Source organism: Homalodisca vitripennis, chromosome 5, assembly GCF_021130785.1.
Source record: "Homalodisca vitripennis isolate AUS2020 chromosome 5, UT_GWSS_2.1, whole genome shotgun sequence".
In the NCBI taxonomy this organism is placed as follows: Eukaryota; Metazoa; Arthropoda; class Insecta; order Hemiptera; family Cicadellidae; genus Homalodisca; species Homalodisca vitripennis.
The window spans coordinates 53,373,178-53,391,489 of NC_060211.1; the positions used below are offsets into that span (position 1 = coordinate 53,373,178).

The 18,312-nt window shown below is 37.8% G+C and overlaps 1 protein-coding gene across 4 annotated transcripts in view; it reads right to left on the minus strand.

The window, feature by feature from the left end:
• Window positions 1-16,090: 16,090 nt before the first annotated feature.
• The window catches only part of LOC124362210 (zinc finger protein castor homolog 1-like), a 138,319-nt gene continuing 136,097 nt past the window's right edge, over window positions 16,091-18,312 (minus strand). For all 4 annotated transcript variants that reach the window (XM_046816528.1, XM_046816527.1, XM_046816526.1 and 1 more), the window contains one exon: window positions 16,091-17,978. In XM_046816528.1, the coding sequence (XP_046672484.1) occupies window positions 17,704-17,978 (275 nt within the window). In that variant the 3' untranslated portion in view covers window positions 16,091-17,703. The remainder of the gene's footprint in view (window positions 17,979-18,312) is intronic.

The following is an 18,312-nucleotide window of genomic DNA, read 5'->3' on the forward strand; positions in this document are numbered from 1 at the left end:
AGGGATAAACTGAGCACCTCAAAGTCTTACTAAAAGATATCATGCATACATTGTATTGAAATGCTCAAGATATTGGCATTATCCCTACAGATTGTTATTTTTTTGTATTATTTTCCCATAACCCTTACTAGAAACAGCGTATAGGTGTTTTCTTTGTGTCGTATTTCTATTAGGTCAACTTTTTTTTTCTCCCTTGGGGCGGCCTACTGCCATGCTCTTAAGCCTCAAGGGCTTTTTGCGCACCCCGGAAACACACCATGAGGCCTACCAGTCTATAATTTCAGCAGTTCCACAAACCGCCGAAAACAACCTATCAGGTCCTCCTGGAGAAATTCACCACCCCTGTCCAAACTACCAAAGATGGCATACCGCCCCCTTGCTATTGAAGGGCAGTCAAAGAGCAGGTGCTCAGCTGTTTCATCCTGCTCATTACACATTCTACAGAGCGGATCCTCCTGAAGGATGCTGACTCTGTGAAGATGCTTCCTCAGGTGAAAATGCCCCGTGATAAGACCAATAACCCAAGAAAACATTGATCTGTTTAATGAGAGAAGGTCCAACGGAGGAAGGCGACTGTAATACCATTATGCTCATTCTCAAGCCCGGATGTATCCTCCACCTTCTCTCATGCTCCCCGCGAACCCATTTCGAGACAGCTCTACAGGATTCACACCTTGGAACAACGCAGAACGGTTGAGGGCCCGTCATAATTGTCGCTGAGCCCCGGTTGGCCAGGGCATCAGCTCTTTCGTTCCCAGGGATCCCCCCATGACGAGGAACCCAACAAACGGTCACATTGTTGATTCTGGCAAGGGAGGAAACGGCTTGATAGCAATCCCAAACTAGTTTGGATTTGATCACATGAGAGTCCAGCGCCGTCAGCGCTGCCTGACTGTCCGTGAAAATATTAATCGTCTTGCTCCTATATCTCAGACAAATATTCTCAAGAGCACATTCCATAATAGCTGCGACTTCTGTCTGAAAAACTGTCGGATATGGACCCATAGGGACCACAAGCTCCCTACATGGTCTCACTCCCAGAATTCCAGCACCTGTGCCGCTTTTTGTTTTAGAGCCGTCTGTGTACCATTCAAGCTCCGCTGGTGGAAGAGGTTTCCTTCCCTCTGACCAATCATCCCTAGAGGGTATAACAATCCTAAAGGGTTTGTCAAAGGAAAACTTTTGTGGCATCTGATCAGAGATCATATGCAGAGCATCCTCCTGAATCAGGGTGCTAATTCTACAGTGCCCACTGTTGCAGCCCGACCAGAGTCCCATCTGCTGAAGACAAGTAGGCACTCCTCCTGGCCATAGCCTGAATGACAATGTCCAGGGGGGTGAGGTTGAGACAACAGTCTAGAGCTGCACCTGGCGCACTAAAAAAACCTCCAGTAAGTCGACCTTTAAAATGACAAGTCATAAGATAGTTGTTGCATTTTGAAAATTTAAAATTCCTCCCCTCTCCCCAAGAGGGGTACCCTCTTGAAAAGGGCGGAGAAACTGTTTTCATCATTCAAAATATCCAAAAAAGTATTTTAATAAGTATGGTGAAGGTTGTACATTGATATTTCAATCCGTTTAGAATATATCCAGGCATTTCAGGACTTAATTTACACTCTGTATATATGACCGTGTTGACCGTGTTGATCGTGTTGATCGTGTTGAAACACTAAGTTCTCAGTGAATACCAGGGCCGCATTTACAAATTCGGCGCCCCTAGGCCTACAGACCAAAGAGCGCCCCCCCCCCCCCAGAGGACTCTGATTACACTGACGTAGAAATCCAGTAAATTTCTTAATTACGTAATTTTGATGAAAGATAATTACAATAGTATATATATATAGGAGTGTTTTGAATAAATAAAAGCATTAAACCAATGAATGAGTCAACGTCGCACCCCGGACCTAGTTGACCTTGGCCACCCGCCCCGCCGAACGCCAACACCACCCGCCGCCGCAACTTTTTTCTTTTGTGTACTTTAAAATTTATGCGCCCCCTAAAATTTTGCGCCCTAGGCCTGGGCCTAGTGGGCCTATAGGGAAATGCGGCACTGGTGAATACTCAACCAACCTTCATTATTTATGTGTCAAATTAAAGTGGACTAGATAAATAGATTTGCTGAATTTCCATAGATTTTGGGTTTGTTATTGGGACTATGCTCTACAGCCCTTAAAGGGAAAGTCAATACAATTCTTGTGAAAAAATAAAATTCGGTTATGATTATTTAACAGCTGTTTAATAGACAGCATTGCTTTGAGAGGGTTTTTATTATTTTGATCACCATACTTTCATTATACAAAATTATAATCTAGGAGTTTCTGTTTAGAACTGACTTTTCTGAACAAGAAAAAATATGCACCGCGAAATATTACCATTAGTAGGTAACAGAAAATATTTGCTCCAATTTATATAACTTACTCTATACCGCAACAAAACAATCATAGACAAATCTGTGTGCAAGTAATATAAAAGACCACGTGTCAGACACCTACAAACATCTTATGGTGAGTGATGAATCTTACTTAAGAACTGTTTTTGACATTGAACAGTACCGAACTTTACTAGAGATAGTGAGTATTCTGTTAATGGCGAAGTACAGTGTATCAGTAAACTACTCCTAACCAAACTATTTATTTTGTGTGCACAGAGAAGTTAAAAGAGAAACTTTGACTTATAAATTTTGGTTCGGACAAGAGTGTGTTATTTATTGTTGAGAGTAATGTTACTCAGGTCATTTTAGTGTTTTGACATTTTCTCAAAATTTCTAAAATAATCTACAGCATACAACAAATAAAAAAAGAAAAGAAAAAAGTCTTTGACCATCAAACCATAATTTTAAAGAGCAATAATGAAATTAAATGTGTCTTAGAAGTTCCCCCCTCTCCCAAAAACATTGACCTTTTTTTAATTGTGATCATTCATTGCTAAGCATTTGCATGGTAAGGAGTTCTAAATTCCATTAAGATAAAACAAAATCTGGCAGTGTGTACAGTTTTAAGATACATGACTTTTTACCACTGGATTGAACCATTAATACCTTCTGCAACAGTGAACCAAAGTAGACTCAACTTTATTGATGTAAACACAATGTTGCTCATACATTGGGTCAAATATCCAATGTGAAATGCAACCACCTTTTGGGTATAACATAAGTGATTATTTTAATTCTTCCAATCTCCTAATTTCTTTATTTAGAACTAAGGCCATGTATGTTGCAAATCCCATTCTGTTATTCTTATGCATATTGGGTGAAAAAGGTTGGTATTAGAATTTTAAATTGAACATTGAATAATGGATTGGAACTTTGTTGAATTAAAATGTTTAATTTTATTGGTGGATTGTTCAGACCGAAAAAAACACAAATAATGCTACACCTGACGGGACAATGAGAACGTTTTTCATCCATATTAGCCTTGATACTTGCTGGGTAAACCGGACAGATTTCTTTTGTAGCCTAGGTGTCTCTGATTTTGAAATGTTGCAATAAGAAAACATCTAAGAAGTAACTATTTTTCTGAGAGTACATTTTGAACATCTTAATCAATGGCTAACTAGGTTGGTTGTCAACCATTGATTGGCCCCATGCACAGTATCATGTTGATTTTTATGCTTTCAAGGATACTGAAATAATGGCAAGTACTAAATAGTGCCAAGGTCTTGCTGAAAGACTTTTTTTTAAGGATATATACATATAATGAGTGGTTTTAATAATATTTCTTGTAACAAATTAGCTGGTTTATTTTTTAATGTAAGTAAAGCCTTTGATACTGTTAATCTTGGTTCGCTGCTGAATAAATTGGAATCTTCTGGTGTCCGAGGTGTTCTTTTAGATTCGTTTATGACACACCTAACTGGTTGACAGCAATTTGTCAAAATAAACAGTGTCAACAGTTGTTTAAAAAGTCTACATTTTGGAGTCGCTTGGATATATCAGATTCCAGACGCTGTACTAAGGGAAAGATAAACTGCAGCTAAACTCAACATTCTCATTTACCATTATGTCCTTTTGGTTCCCCTATTACTCAAGCAGCAATTAACAGATAGTGTCTTCCTAGTGACTATTGTTTATATACACTGGAATATCTGATCAGGATATAGATTCAGGTGTTCCATATAACAACCTTTCCTCAAGCATAACTTTAGTATTTTAATTTAGGCTGCCATAGAAACTATTGTTTTCCTGTCCTACTTCAAGACGGCTTAGATTGGATTGTTGATAAAACTTGAGGGTACCATGGTGTCTGGCAAGCCTAGATTGTTGGTGATGTACTGGATACCACAGGGAGGCTGGAGAGATAGACTGGTAAGGCTACCTTGATAGTAGTTGTTGGAAATTCCAGTAAGCACTTCTTTGGAACTGAGTAGATAGTGTGGTTGTATAATCTGATGTATTTTCAATACTATCTTGGTCAGTATTAAATCATTACAATGAAACCAGTGAATTCTTAATGCTGGTGAATACTGATAACTGGTGAGATACGGTTAGCAGTGAAACTGATGTTATTCCAAAGCTACCATGGTTGGTAGCTGTAAAGTGTTTACCAGCAAGTAAGTTTTATTTTACTATCAATTGTATAAATGAATAAAACATTTTCCAATATATAACTTTGATTTTTGCGTAAGGCCTTTCAGAATCAATGATTCCATTATCAGGCACTTCACAAATTAACAAATGTTTACATTTTTCTAAATAATACGAGTAAATATTTCAATAACATATGGTAAAAGATTTAGCCAATGCTCCAAGATTCTACATTCAGCAAGTTAGTGTTTCAGGTACAAATGGTAGTCGAAAGGTGACAGGTCCAGAGTTTGGGTGAACTGTTTTCAATGGAGCCGTTCCATTAGACTGTCACTTTAATTTGTGCATCTCTACAGACCCATACTAAGCTTTGGCAGGCCCCGGAAAAGATATTCAGCTGGGCCCCATCATGTCCTGCCACCGCACTGGCGTTGGACACGGTCCCCTTCAAATAGATGTGTGGTGAGACCCGATCCAGGTCCCCTGAAAGCCTGGGTCCCAGTAAAATTGTCCGACAAATCTGGTCTGAGTACATCCACAATGAGCATATTATCCACAATGTTTTCAGAAACCATTTAGAACACAGCTTGTGATAGCCTAAATGATTAATTACAATGTTATGCAAAACAGTTCTTGAAACTTGTAAACACTCATCTGTAGTATTATCATTGTGAATTATCTGTTCTCTTTGATTATCATATACATTTTTTAAGGACAGAATATATCTTCTTAGATTATTTGCTTCTGGGCTGGAGATGGTTAGCTTAGATCGTTGACTATTGCGTTTTTAATTTCTGTAAGGACAAGTTATGTCTAACACGGTTGTCAAAATGTTGATAAAGTTATCATATGCCATGTCTGCTTCTGATGCCTTGTAGATTTTCTCCTAAGATTGGTTAGACACTAGGTTTTTAAAAAGTGCCACATTACGAGAGGTGAAGGTTCTGTTGCAAGATGTTGGGTTCTTTTAAGATCTACAAGGAAACTTGATAGTGCATAACTGCCCTGTATGGTCGGATATGCCAGTGTCAACAATATCTACATCTATCATGGTATTGTTCAGATTAGTGCACACAACGTCTATGGATGAGACGGATGTGTTGGTGATTCTTGTTGGTGGTAGATCAAGCCTAGCTATGTCATAGGAGGCTAAAAGATCACGGAGGAGGAACTTCTCATTGGTATCTTCCAGACTGTCAACATTCAGATCTCCAACCAAACAGATTCCGCAGTTATTTTGTGGAATAGTGTCCAAAGCCTCGGCAATCAATGCTAGTGTTTCATCAAAAAGAGCATTAGGAGGTCAGTACATCCCTAAGACAAAGAGATCACCTTTCCCTGTCATCATTTTTACGGCAGCCGTTTCACAGATTAATTCTTGGCTTAGATTAGCAATGCTGTGATCTTGTACAGAGTTGGCTAGAGTTTTGCGTTTGTATATAGACACGCCCCCTTTGAGATGGTTGACTCTGCAATAGGAAGTTATGAGGTTATAATTGATCAGATTAGCGTTAGGAAGAATGCTGTTGCTAAGTCCATGTTCTGTCAGCACAACTATGTCAGGCTTAGAATGATCAAGGAAATAGTTGAGCCTATCAAGTTTGTTGCTAAGTCGGTCTACGTTGTGGTGGAGAATTTTGGTTTTCTCAGGTGAGTTTTTTCCATCTGCTTTTCTAATTTGGGCCGACAAATCTGTTGGTTGTTGGTGGAGCGTGAGACTTATAAATTTACCTTGTCTGGATTGCGTTTTGTTAATTTTGAGTTTATGAATGTTCTGGTCGGGAAAAGCTGAGTCAGTTTGAGCTTCACTTTTTTCCTTTTTGCCTGTGCTAAAAAATGTGAAGAGTTTGGTGCCTTTTGTACAAGATCTACTCTCTGATCAACTTTGTTCTTCTAGTCTGTATTGTTGCCCTGATTTTCAGCATTGATCTTGGTTCCAATTGATAGAATGTCTGTGTTTAAGGTACTTACAGTTTCACCAATACTTATTATCTCGTTCTCTTCTTCAACAGAATAAGGTTTTTTGGTTGAGATTATAGGTCTTGGTCTCTTGAGGTAGGCAGGTAGTTCTACATATGAGCCATCCTCATAGCGATGAATGTCTGGGAACACAGTAGACTGAAGGTTGCTGCTGAAATTTGAACCTGTTGGTGGTGAGATTTTCTTAGGGTGAACTATTGCAGAGATTTGGTGAGTTTCGGGAGTAGACTGCTGAACTTCTTGGTTCCTTCCATTTATTATTCTTATCCACTTTCTCAAGAGATCATCTGCTGTTGGTGTAATGTATTTAAAAGATCCTGTATGTCTGGTTATGGCGACTAAGCAGTGGGGCAGTGAGTCATATATTTCATCTTTATACTTGGATGTTCGTATTACTATGATGTTCTCCGCCTGTCTCCCTTGGTATTCATGGATGGTTGAAATGTTATTCCCCCTCTTGCTTAATTCAAGCTTTTCAGATTGTTTGAAGACCAGGATTATGTATTGACCAGAATTTATCTGCAGTTTGGTAATCCCGTTAGGGCAGATCAACATTGACTCATTGCTTTCTGGGTTGCTGGTTGTCATGCCTTGTTCGTAGAAAGTTGAGAGAAGATATGCAACACTACTTGTACATCGGTATGAGTGACTGAGCACTTGAGTCAATTCTGCTGTTTTCAGGATGTTAAAGTACTTTAGATCATGGGGGGTTCTGTTTATGTAAGGTATTTGGTTTTTGTCCCCAATCAGCAGAGCCTCTGAAACTCCAGCAAGAGCGCAAGCAAACAGAATTTCCCCTGCGTGTAGCATTAATGCTTCATCCACAATTACCCTCTTATATTTTCATCCATTTTTCAGGTGGTCTCTGGAGTTTATGATGAAGGAATGTACTGTTCGACAGGAGTCCTTCATCTCTTTAGCAGATGTTTCTTCTCGTTTTAATTTTAGCCGCTTGCGGAAGTCAACTGCTGCATCTCGTGTTGGGAACAGTACAAGGTCACCCTCCCTATGGTTGTTGATAATAAAGGTATTTTTCCCGCAGCCGGGGACTCCCTTGGACCAACTTAAGCCTTGTTCCCACTGTGTCTCTGCTACCGATACCCTTGACGCTGTTGTAGAGTCGCAGATGATTCATTACCTCTGTCTCCTCTGAGACGAGCAAGATATCATTTGCTGGTTTGATGTTAGCATCAACTACATATTTTGAGTTTTTACATGCAAGTTTAACAAATCGTGATCCATCAAAGCCATGGCTATATTGCTTGCCAGGGTTTCTTCCAGACTTTAGATCGATTATGTCAAAGTTAATTTTGGATGGAGAAGTTATTACTTGCTTCATCTCTTGACTGGATAGATGTTTTCGTTTAAGCTGTGAGATCTATAGAATTGAGAGAATTGTTGCAGCAGAAGAATTTCAGCTTTCTGCAACAATTCCCTCTGCTCTGTCATTGCATGCTCTGCAAATGCCTGTTTCACGTTGCTTGTGTCAGTTGTACTTTTGGTCGGAGTGCAGTCATTTGTCATGTTTTGTACCTCCCCCAAGCAGATTGAAGTCACTGATTTCCTCCAATTACTGTATAAATTTGGGATACTGTTTGTTGATATTCTGGATACCTCTTTCTGAAGCTTAAAAAGTTTGTTTAGGACAGTGTCTATGTTTCTTTTAACGGTTATATCTTTAGTGCAAAGTCTGAACCTGTGCAAGTAGGCGTTACATTCAAATTGCAGCAGAACTTGTAGTAGATCTCTTGTGGTGGTCATCTCTGGACGTATTTGTAGCCAGTTGTTGTCTATGTCAATTGAGAGCAGGAGGGGGTATTTAATACAATCATTTAATATCTCCAGAAACTTAAATAATTGTTTCTTCCAATTGTTTAGGCATGACGAGTAGCAGATAATGAGGATAGTTTTCCCATTAACTGTAATTGATATAAAACTGTTATAAGAGGTCTCATTTGCTTTGACTCTGTCTGATATTTGTGTGAGTAGTTTTAGGGGTAGTGATGGTTGGCATGTGTTAGTGTCTTTATCATATAATGCCACACCGCATGCTTTTTCCCAGTCAGAGTCAAGGCTCAATTGTGAGGAGATCAGAGGAGTTTTGTCAGGAACAAATGTAAACATTTTTAGGCTCGTTATGTTACCTTCATCCTGGGGGTTTAGAAAGGACAAACGGCCTGTGTTTGTGCGGACTGCGGTTTTCCTAATAATTCTTCTACAGAGTGATCTAGTCTGGTGTGTATCAGTATCTTCATCATCGCTTAATTCATGTTTTTCTACATTCCTGCGTGTTACACCATCCAGTTTGATCACATGGCCGGATTTAGAATCCGACAAGTGTTCCAATATGGGCTCTTTCTGTGTTGCCGTATTTGCTTCAATGCGTTTTTGAGATACATAAAAGCAATTTCTTCCTTTCTTCCAGGGTATAGATTTATTGAAAGTACTTTGTTTCAATGTTTTGGTTTTCTTAGATTGCTGTTTATTTTCAGTTTTGAAGCTGTGGTACTGGATTTGAGTTTCTAAAGATTCGACTCTGTTTTTTTAGACTATTCAGACTGTTTTCGAGTTCTGTTGGATCACTCAAAATTCTGGGGATAAAACTTGACTGCATGATAGTGGGAGTAGTTAGATCTAGGTCTGTTTGACTTTCTCTGCTTTGATTTTCGGACTCCGCTTTTTCTGCCCGCTCCCTTTTCTCTGCCACTGCCTGCAGCTTTGTTGTTAGCTTCTTAAGGTTGTCTATTTCCTTAATGTACCCCGTAATGAGTTGTGTTTGTTCCTTGTCATGTTCTTCGAACATGCTCTGAATTTCTAGGCAGTCTGATTTTCTTTTTTCAGCTTGAAGGTGAATTTCATGGTAATTTTCCTCTAATACTTTCATTTTTGCAAGGTACGTAATTTCCTTGGACGCAGCTTCTTCAATTAATGCCTCCAGAGTAGCCATTTTTGCTAATAGGTTCTGGTTTTTATGAATCAGTAATTGGTTTTCCTCCAGGAGAGCAGCCCCAGCTTAGCTGCCATGTTCAGCTTTTCTTCATTATCATTACTTTCTTCTAGGTTATTCTCAATTATGCTCAGTTCAAGTACTTTCACTGACTCATTCATTATTGACTGATTCAGTGGGAGTTTTTTCTGATCTGAGCTGAGTTTGTCAACTTCACTGTATTCCGTCGCGGCACTTGGATCCTGTACCACAGTGTGATGAGGTATTAGGCATCACTTGCATTGCCATGACTCTTTTCCTGCTTTCTTTAGTCTTTTTAAGTCACTTGGCGATACTCCTACACATTTTGCATGGAACCAGTGGAGACACGGCCCAGTGCAGAGTATGGCAGAATATTTCACACCCGAGCCGCAGATTCCACAGGGAGAGCTGGACATGGCTGCTACGATTTGCCAGATTCCAGTCGTTAGTTAAATAAAATGGTGAATACAGTTTTTTGAGCCAGGTTTGTCTGATTCCTATTGTTACAATAAATAAATGGTGAATACACTTTTTTAAGCTAGGTTTGTCTGATTCCTATTGTTGTAATTAATAAAATGGTATATGCAGTTTTTTAAGCCAGGTTTGTCTGATTCCTATTGGTGTAATTAAATATATGGTGAATATAGTTTTTGAGCCAGGTTTGTCTGATTCCTATTGTTACAATAATTAATAAAATGGTGAACACACTTTTATGAGCCAGGTTTGTCTGATTACAATTGTTGGTCAATAAAAGTGGTCTGATGTAGTCTGTGGACCACCAGTCATAGGTGGTTAGTAGACGAATGAAGACGTATTGTGACCTGTATTCCATAGTTCAGTTTTAATGATTAGTGTTTTGTATAGTTTTTTATTAAGTGCATGTTTATAGAGTTAGTGAAGTTGACAAACAACATGTAGGTTGTGATTCCTGACTTAAGCATGCCACAACACTTTGGTAAGATTTGTTTATTTTAACCTAGTTTGTAATATTATGTATTAGGTTAGTTCTTTACCTGAAGAAGAGATCAGATTGCAGATCTCGAAACGTAGTGTTACTGATTTATTGTTTCACTGAACGATGGCAAATGTCCGGAAAAATCATGTTTCCTTCACATAAAAATTTGTTTTCTTGAGCAGTCAAGACTTGAGTAGTATTGTGTTGCTTTAATAGTCTGGCTTTCTTCTCTGGTAAGTAATTCTTGTTTAGTTAGTACATTATTACTTACGGGTTGTTTCTGTGAAAGAGTTTAGTTGGAATTTGTTGTTTTACCCACTAAAACTTCACTAAAATTGGGGAGCACTTTCACTATGAATGTTGTGTGTCCGCCATCTTGGAACATATTCTCGTGGTTAATTACATTCCAAAGAGCTTTTGTTTTTTTTTATATTTTGAATATAGTATGATGTGGTTTCTTTCCTTAAATGCTTCAGTTTAAGGTCCTTCTTTGCTTGAGCTGTTGTCAGTCAATTTCCCACTTTTTACCTCATTTTCCAATGTCTGAAGGTAAATATTTTTAAGCCTGCATGCTTCTTGATCAATTGTATTTTTGAAACTAAATCCTCTTTTTGGTATATATTTTATCAAGGGGCATAAGGAATTCAGACCCCAGTGTGATTAAAATTGTCGTATGATTTGTCAACAGTCAAAGTGTTATAGACAGTTTGCCATGATTTATCCTTCAGGACTTGTTTTAGATTGTTAAGGTTTGTCTGGAAGAAACATCTTCTTGTTGAGATTGGTAGTACTTTATTTTGAGTTTCCAAGTTTAAATGGCAGATCTGGGCAGTGTGATCAGATAGGCCAGTTTCTAAGATTTCTGTCTTGATGTTGCCATTGTGAATGTTAGTGCATATAAAGCCAATAGAAGTTGAAGTGCTGTGTGTGACTCTGGTTGGTGGGAGGCATAGCCTTCGGATGTTATGGCTAGCCATTAGAAGTCAGAAGTTAGCATGCTTTATTCATGAACTTTAAGTACAGAATTTTGCGTCATTAAATTAATAAAAAACAACATATACTATCAATAACAATAGTAAATAGAATGGTGAAAAAATGTTTCTTCTTGAGGATCAAAATTCCTGTGATTGTCACCATCCGTTAAAACTCAGTCATGGAGTAAAATGGAGTGGTCAAGAAGCCAGTTCTTCAGCAAGTGACGAAACTGTTGAATGCTTGCAGTCTTCAGCTCTGGAGGAAGGACATTCCACATTCTGGCACCTGCATAGCTGGGGTTTCTTCTCAGTCATTGTGCGGTGGTGTGTAGGAAGGCTGTAATTGGCTAAATTGTCTTGTGCTGGTAGTCATGAATCTGAGCTGCGGTTCTTATGGGGCTTAATGATTTCAGATGTGAGTATGTTACAACTTCCAAGATATACAGATTTAGCAGTCAGGATTTTTAGGTCTTTGTATTTGCTTCTGCAAGTTTCTCTTGACTGGAGATCTCCAAGTATTCTTATAGCACGTTTTTTGGAGCAAGAGCACTCGTTCTAGAATTACCCCTTGTAGTTGCTCCTCATACTTCAATACCATAGTGTAAATGGGTCTGAACAGGCTGTAATAGGCGATCTTGGCTGTATCCACGTCACAGATGTTCTTAATCCTCGCGAATTACAAACAGGCTTACACTTAGCTTGTTGCACAGGAAGATCAATGTGGGGGGTCCAGGAGAGGCTTTCGTCAATTGTTACTCCCAAGTATTTGGCAACAGTAACTTCTTCAAGGTCAGGTAACTTGCCTACAGCCTCTCTGTGCTTGCCTAAAATAAGTTGCTTAGTTTTTGTCTCATTTACAACGAGGTCATTTTTCCTATGGCAATACTGAATTGCCATGTTAAGAGCAATATAAGAGGTCACTTCAAGATGTTTTGGATTATTGTTGCCCAATAGCAATACAGTGTCATCTGCATACATTAGAGATCTGCATTAGTCTTTTAGATATCTTGGAAAAGTCATTGGTAAATAAAATGAAAAGTACTGGACCCAGTACAGACCCTTGAGGAACTCCCTGTGTGTGATGCTTTTTGGTTCAGATTTGATTTGTTGCATAATCCCCTTGCTATTATGCATAAGTTCAACCATTTGGCACCTCCCTGTCAGGTAACTGTGAAACCAGTTATAGGCAGTCCCTGTTACACCTATCGCACTAAGCTTAGCCATGAGGTGTTCGTGGCTGAGGCAATCGAAAGCCTTGCTATAATCTAGTAGTATAGCAGTCAGTGGTGGTGTTGCCGTCTTCAAGTTGATCAATAAGGAATTCTACCAGACAAATTAGGGCGGTGGTTGTTGACTTGCCTTTCAGAAATCCATGTTGCTGGGTTGTAAGGAGTTCATTTGTCGTTACATGGTCTATGAGTCTGGTTAGTGTCAGTTTTTCAATTATTTTAGAGAATGTTGGAACTAGAGAAATCGGTCGATAATTTGAGGCTTGGTTTGGGGATCCCTGTTTGAACAATGGGTAGACTTTGGCCATTTTTAAAGCAGATGGGAAGTTTCCAGACAAAAAAAGATTTGTTTACTATGTCTACTATGGGGTCAATCAGCTCTTCTTTACAAGTTTTTAAAAGCTTTGCTGAGATTCCATCATAGCCTGATGAAGTTTTTGGTTTCAGACTATCCATAACTCGAGACACCTCCTGTCTGGTTGTTTGGTAGAGGACTAATACAGGAATATCTGGATTGTCAAACTGGTAGTAACATTGCTTGGCCAGTAGTTTGTCCATTGTTATGGATTGTGTCATCAGCTATGTTGACAAAAAAAAGTTGTTCATATAGTCTGCCATCTTTATTGGGTCAGATGAGAGTGTACCTTGTATGTCAAGTTCAGTCGGGAGGTTTTACTTTTTCTTTAGGTTTTTCTTTCAGAGTTGATTACCCTCCATAAAGCTTTTGTCTTATTATCAGCTTCGGCCACAGCGTTTTTTGTGGCCTGTTGTCTAAGTAGTCTTAATCTCAAGTCATATTCCTTTTTTATTGCTGATGCATTTCTCTTATGCTCTTCACTACCTGTTGCATTGTATTGGTCTTGGGCCTTAACCAGCATTCCTTTTAGGTGAATTGTTGTAGGGTCATTTAACATTAATTTACTTGGCTTTGGCATTGTTCTTGATTTAACCATTGGACAAGCCTCGTTCATTACATCAGTCAGTATCTGAAGAAATCTGTTGTAGGCATCGTTAACCTCCAGAGAACTGTAGACTTCTGTCCTGTCTTGTTGGCCGAGACATGTTTTGAGCTTATAAAGATTTCTTTTGTTCATGTGCCTATGCTCCATGGTAGAAAGGTGCCTGGAGTTTTGTGCTGTTCAGCTTTAGTGTGCATAGTTGGCCTGTCTGTGATCGGAAATTCCTGTGTTAATGACATGAACATCAAGCTCCTCTTGTGGGAGGTTTGTGCAAACACAGTCAATGAAGGTTCTTGAAGTTGGGTGTAATCCTTGTGGGTGGTAAATCAAGTCTCTCCATATCATGGCTTTTTAGGATGTCTTGCATTAGGATGTAGTCATGCTTTTTATCTAGAGAATCTATGTTAATGTAGCCCATGAAGATGACACAATGCTTTTCTGCCTGTATTTTTTGAAGGATCTGAGCTATGATTTCCAGGCCTTGAACCAAGTTTCTGTTTGTTCTGTAAACACCTATAATGAAGGTGGTAATTTATCCTATTTTGATTTTAATGACTGCCACTTCACACAATAGCTCAATGCACTGTCATGAACATTTATTGCTTCAATTTTCTCCTGAAGCAACTCTTTTGCATAGATGGCAACACCTCCTTTTAAGAAAGTTGTCCTGCTGAATTCTGCTACTAATTTGTAGCCGATCAGTCTTGTGTTTAGCAGGACCTCTCTTTTTTGTCCATGTTCTGTTATGATGACTAAGTCAGGGTTCGTTGTGTCTAGAAGGGGCATTCATCTTGTAAATTTTGTTAGAAACTCGATCATTATGTTTATTAATTCCTTATTACCATAGTATTGGTTAAATCATCTACATTGATGTCCCACATAACAACAGTAGGACATTTCCATGTTAGTATCATGTCCAATATCTTGGATAGGGCAACAAGGGCTATCTTTAGATTACTGTTTGGGGATCTGTATACTCCTAAAAGTTAGGTCATTAACTCTGATTTTTACCAGAGTTAATATGGATCATGGAGAGTTCACAGACTTTTTCGATTGTGTTATCTGTAACTTCTATATTTTCAACTTTATTTTGAAAGCTGTTATTCACTGTCTTTTTTGTAATCTTCTCTTGAGAAACCTCCCAAAAGAGTGTAGTTGTTAATTCTGGTACTAGTCAGCTCTTTACTTCGAAGACCGTGTTCCGTCAAGAAAACTAAGCTGGGTTTGTTTGTTTCTAGTAAATCATTAAGTCTAATTGTCTTTCTTTGGAGGTGGTTTATGTTTTAGTGTAGGATTGTAAACTGTCTGTTAGTACTTTAGGAAATTTTTGAAGACCTGTGTAGAAGACTCGGTTACTCCACTGTGCTTTGGGATCGTGTCACTCAACATCGTAGTGCGCTCAATTATGCACCTGATGAATACCTCTTCACCTAGATTGCACTAATTTTATTGTCTGGGTGTCTCTGATGTTGAAACGAAGTGGGGGGTTTGTTCTGAATGACCTCGTTCTTTGTCACAGACTAATTTTGAATAACTTCAGACGAACATAACTCAGATACAACATAACAGATACTGTGATGCTGAAGTAGATAATGTGCTACACATGTTTTTTTTTTTATGCGAGAGTTCTTAAATATCCCAAGATTGAAACTTGATACAGTTATTGGTAGTTTCCAACTTGATAGGGTCAAAATCACGATGATTAAGAATGCAGTTTCCACTCTCCTTAAAAAGGGGTGATGTCTTTCAGAAACCTTAACCTTCCAACCTGGAGTGCAAAGTTGTAGGTAATTAAAGCCCCAGAAAGTGACACTTACTTGAATAGTTTTGTTGTTAAACTATGAATTTAAGGCAATGTGGGAATTTTGGAGCATTTTTGTCTTGTAGCAAGTTCCAGATCCTAACCTGAGGGTTAGAGCCTATGTTGGTACATGCCACAAGCTGAGCCTTATTGCATACCGCCACTTGGTTTACTTATTTAGAACATATTGGGAAGAGGTCCCAAGTCGGCCATCAGAGCACAAAAGAAGAGTTCTAAGACTGTGACAAGGCTTGGTATGATTCTTCTATTGATATATATATCCATAAAAAGAAGTCCAGCAGTGTTCTCCACAAATTTTAAAAGTGCTTTTATTTGAAATTATTTTAAGAAAACAGTTTATATTTATTTTCTTTAAATATAGTTTTTTCTAATAACTTTATACTACAATATTTTGCTAAATTAAGTGGATGGAAATACCTGCTGGAGAGATAAGAGTAAGGGTAGCTATAACATTTGGTATTACGTACCTTATAACATTCAATGAGAGAAGGAAGTGCCAGAAGAGTTTGAATAGCACTAAAAAATTATAAAATATTTACTTGTAAATGATAACTTGCTCTTTCATTTTTAAAACAATTCTTATTAGTTGGCTATATTTGTAAATTCTAGATATTTTTAACTGAAAATGTGTTATTTTCATTTGATCATGCAAAAAACGGACTAAGAAACGTACAACAGCAATGTATAATAAATCATTTTATTTTTGGGTAAATTTACAGGTAAATTTTTACTTAAAACATAGTACAGAACTAATATCTGCTAGATTCATGATTAATAAATATATCCTCAATGAATACTCACATAATACGTACACAGTCACATCACACGCAAATCCTAAATAAACCTGAAACTCTCGAATGGCATCTGTCAACAGTCCTACCAAAATATGTGTAGAGTATGGAAAGTGACTCGGTATACATCATCTAGACTATACAATAAAACAATAATGTTGCATTACAAATATGGCCACATTTTTGATAAACCTTTGCAAGGCACTAGATTTTAGTTTGGAATAGTGTAAACTACAAGAAACGTCTAACCTATTAAAATATAAATATTGGAAATTTATGTAACAAAATTACTCTATGTCTACAAGAAAATAAATATAAATTCTCAAATCACTCTGAACAATCGTGGCCATAGTAAATCTTTGAGCCTCAGGCAACTCTGAGTAACAAGCGACTGGTCTTACATTACTCTACGAACAGGCCTTCACACTTTAGATGAACAAAATAAATAATATATCACAACGAGACTAAAACTAAACAGCCTTTACATGATCAGTAATATGTAGAAATGTCTTTTATAACGTTATTCTAACAGTGATATTGAATGTCACGTGCGTTGTACGATGTAAGTACAGTACAAATATCGGCAAAACGACGACTCGTGAATTCCAAGTGATCGGTTTCTCTATAAAGCTTTGTCCAGGTTTTTAAAGTGTGTCCTTGAAACACTAACGACTTCTTGATATTCCAAACCTACAATATACAAAGTAATTTACAAAACTTAGTTTCTATAAATACAGTAAAAAAAACTATGTACATTCTAAGTATTTACAAAAAAGATATTTGGCTTTTATAATAGTGTATACTTATGTGATGAGCTACTTTACTGGATATAAACAACAGTCGTTGATCTTTAACTATTTCAACCATTGAGATACAAAGTTATAGGTATACACTGATGAGTACTTAAGTTTACTTTATACTTCAGTAATATAGGAAAACCTCTTTAATTCTTTTTTCTGGAGCACATTAAAGAAAAGCTGTTTAAGAACAGTTCTCCTTACTTATATTTATATAACAACTATATATTTCTATAATGTACATTAAATTGTAACAAATAACAATAAAAATTGTTATTTTTTTCAATTAATATAAATGAAACCCAAAAATTTTAAAACTGTGTTTGTGAATAAATTCAGCAGTCTCAGAACGTAAAATCTACACTTTTAAATATAATGCTGCTCCAGTTAAAGATACTAAACTTAATAAAATTCATACACGGAATACTTAAGTAGCATTCTTATTCTCGTTTATACAGTCACTAATACGTATCTACACAACGAAGGTTCTATAAGTATATACTTAAAGCTGTACATCGAATTCGTTTCTTCTTGAAATTGTCTTTTGGTACTTATGGGTTTGTTCGTGAACTATATTTGATAAGAAATAAACTGTTTTCACATATATTCCCATCCCAAAGAATGTCCGTGAAGCGTGCGCGCACTGCCGACCCCACTACGCCACTGGGAACTTGGCGCAGTCCAGTCGATAGTGAGCGGTGGTCTGTCACTCGAGATGGCGATACTTGTGCGCAGTCATCTGACTCAAACCGAGCACCGCATACTGACAGCTCAGGCAGTGGTAGTGCGTCTGTTTCTTGCTGTGAATGCAGGTGTCTGCAGCGCTGCATGGCTGTGTGGGTGTGAACTTCTCAAAACCGGCAGCCATGATGGAGTCCAGCTTCTGATGGTGTCTGCGATGTGCAACCACCTTGTTTGTGTCCGTGCACACGAAGTCGCACTTGAGGCAGTGGAAGTGCGATGCCTTATTTTGGACTGTACCTGAAATCAAGAATTTAGTTAATTATATTTGACAAAATTGAGTCTCAGTTACATCGTTGTTAAAGATACAAATGAAATCTTAAAAGTTATACAACTCAAATACAACTCAAGATCAATGCATAAGCAGCACAAAAGACCTCAAGTTGAAGTGCATTGGAATTGTGAACCATACTTCAACAGTAAAGAAAAGAAGAATAACAAGTAGTTTTAAAGGGAATAAATTAAGAGACGATCTATAAGGCCTGTAAATCCCACATATTATTTTTATATGGACAAACTACAAACGTTTTATTGAGTATGACTCACGTAATTTTCTATTCTGCTAAATATCGTA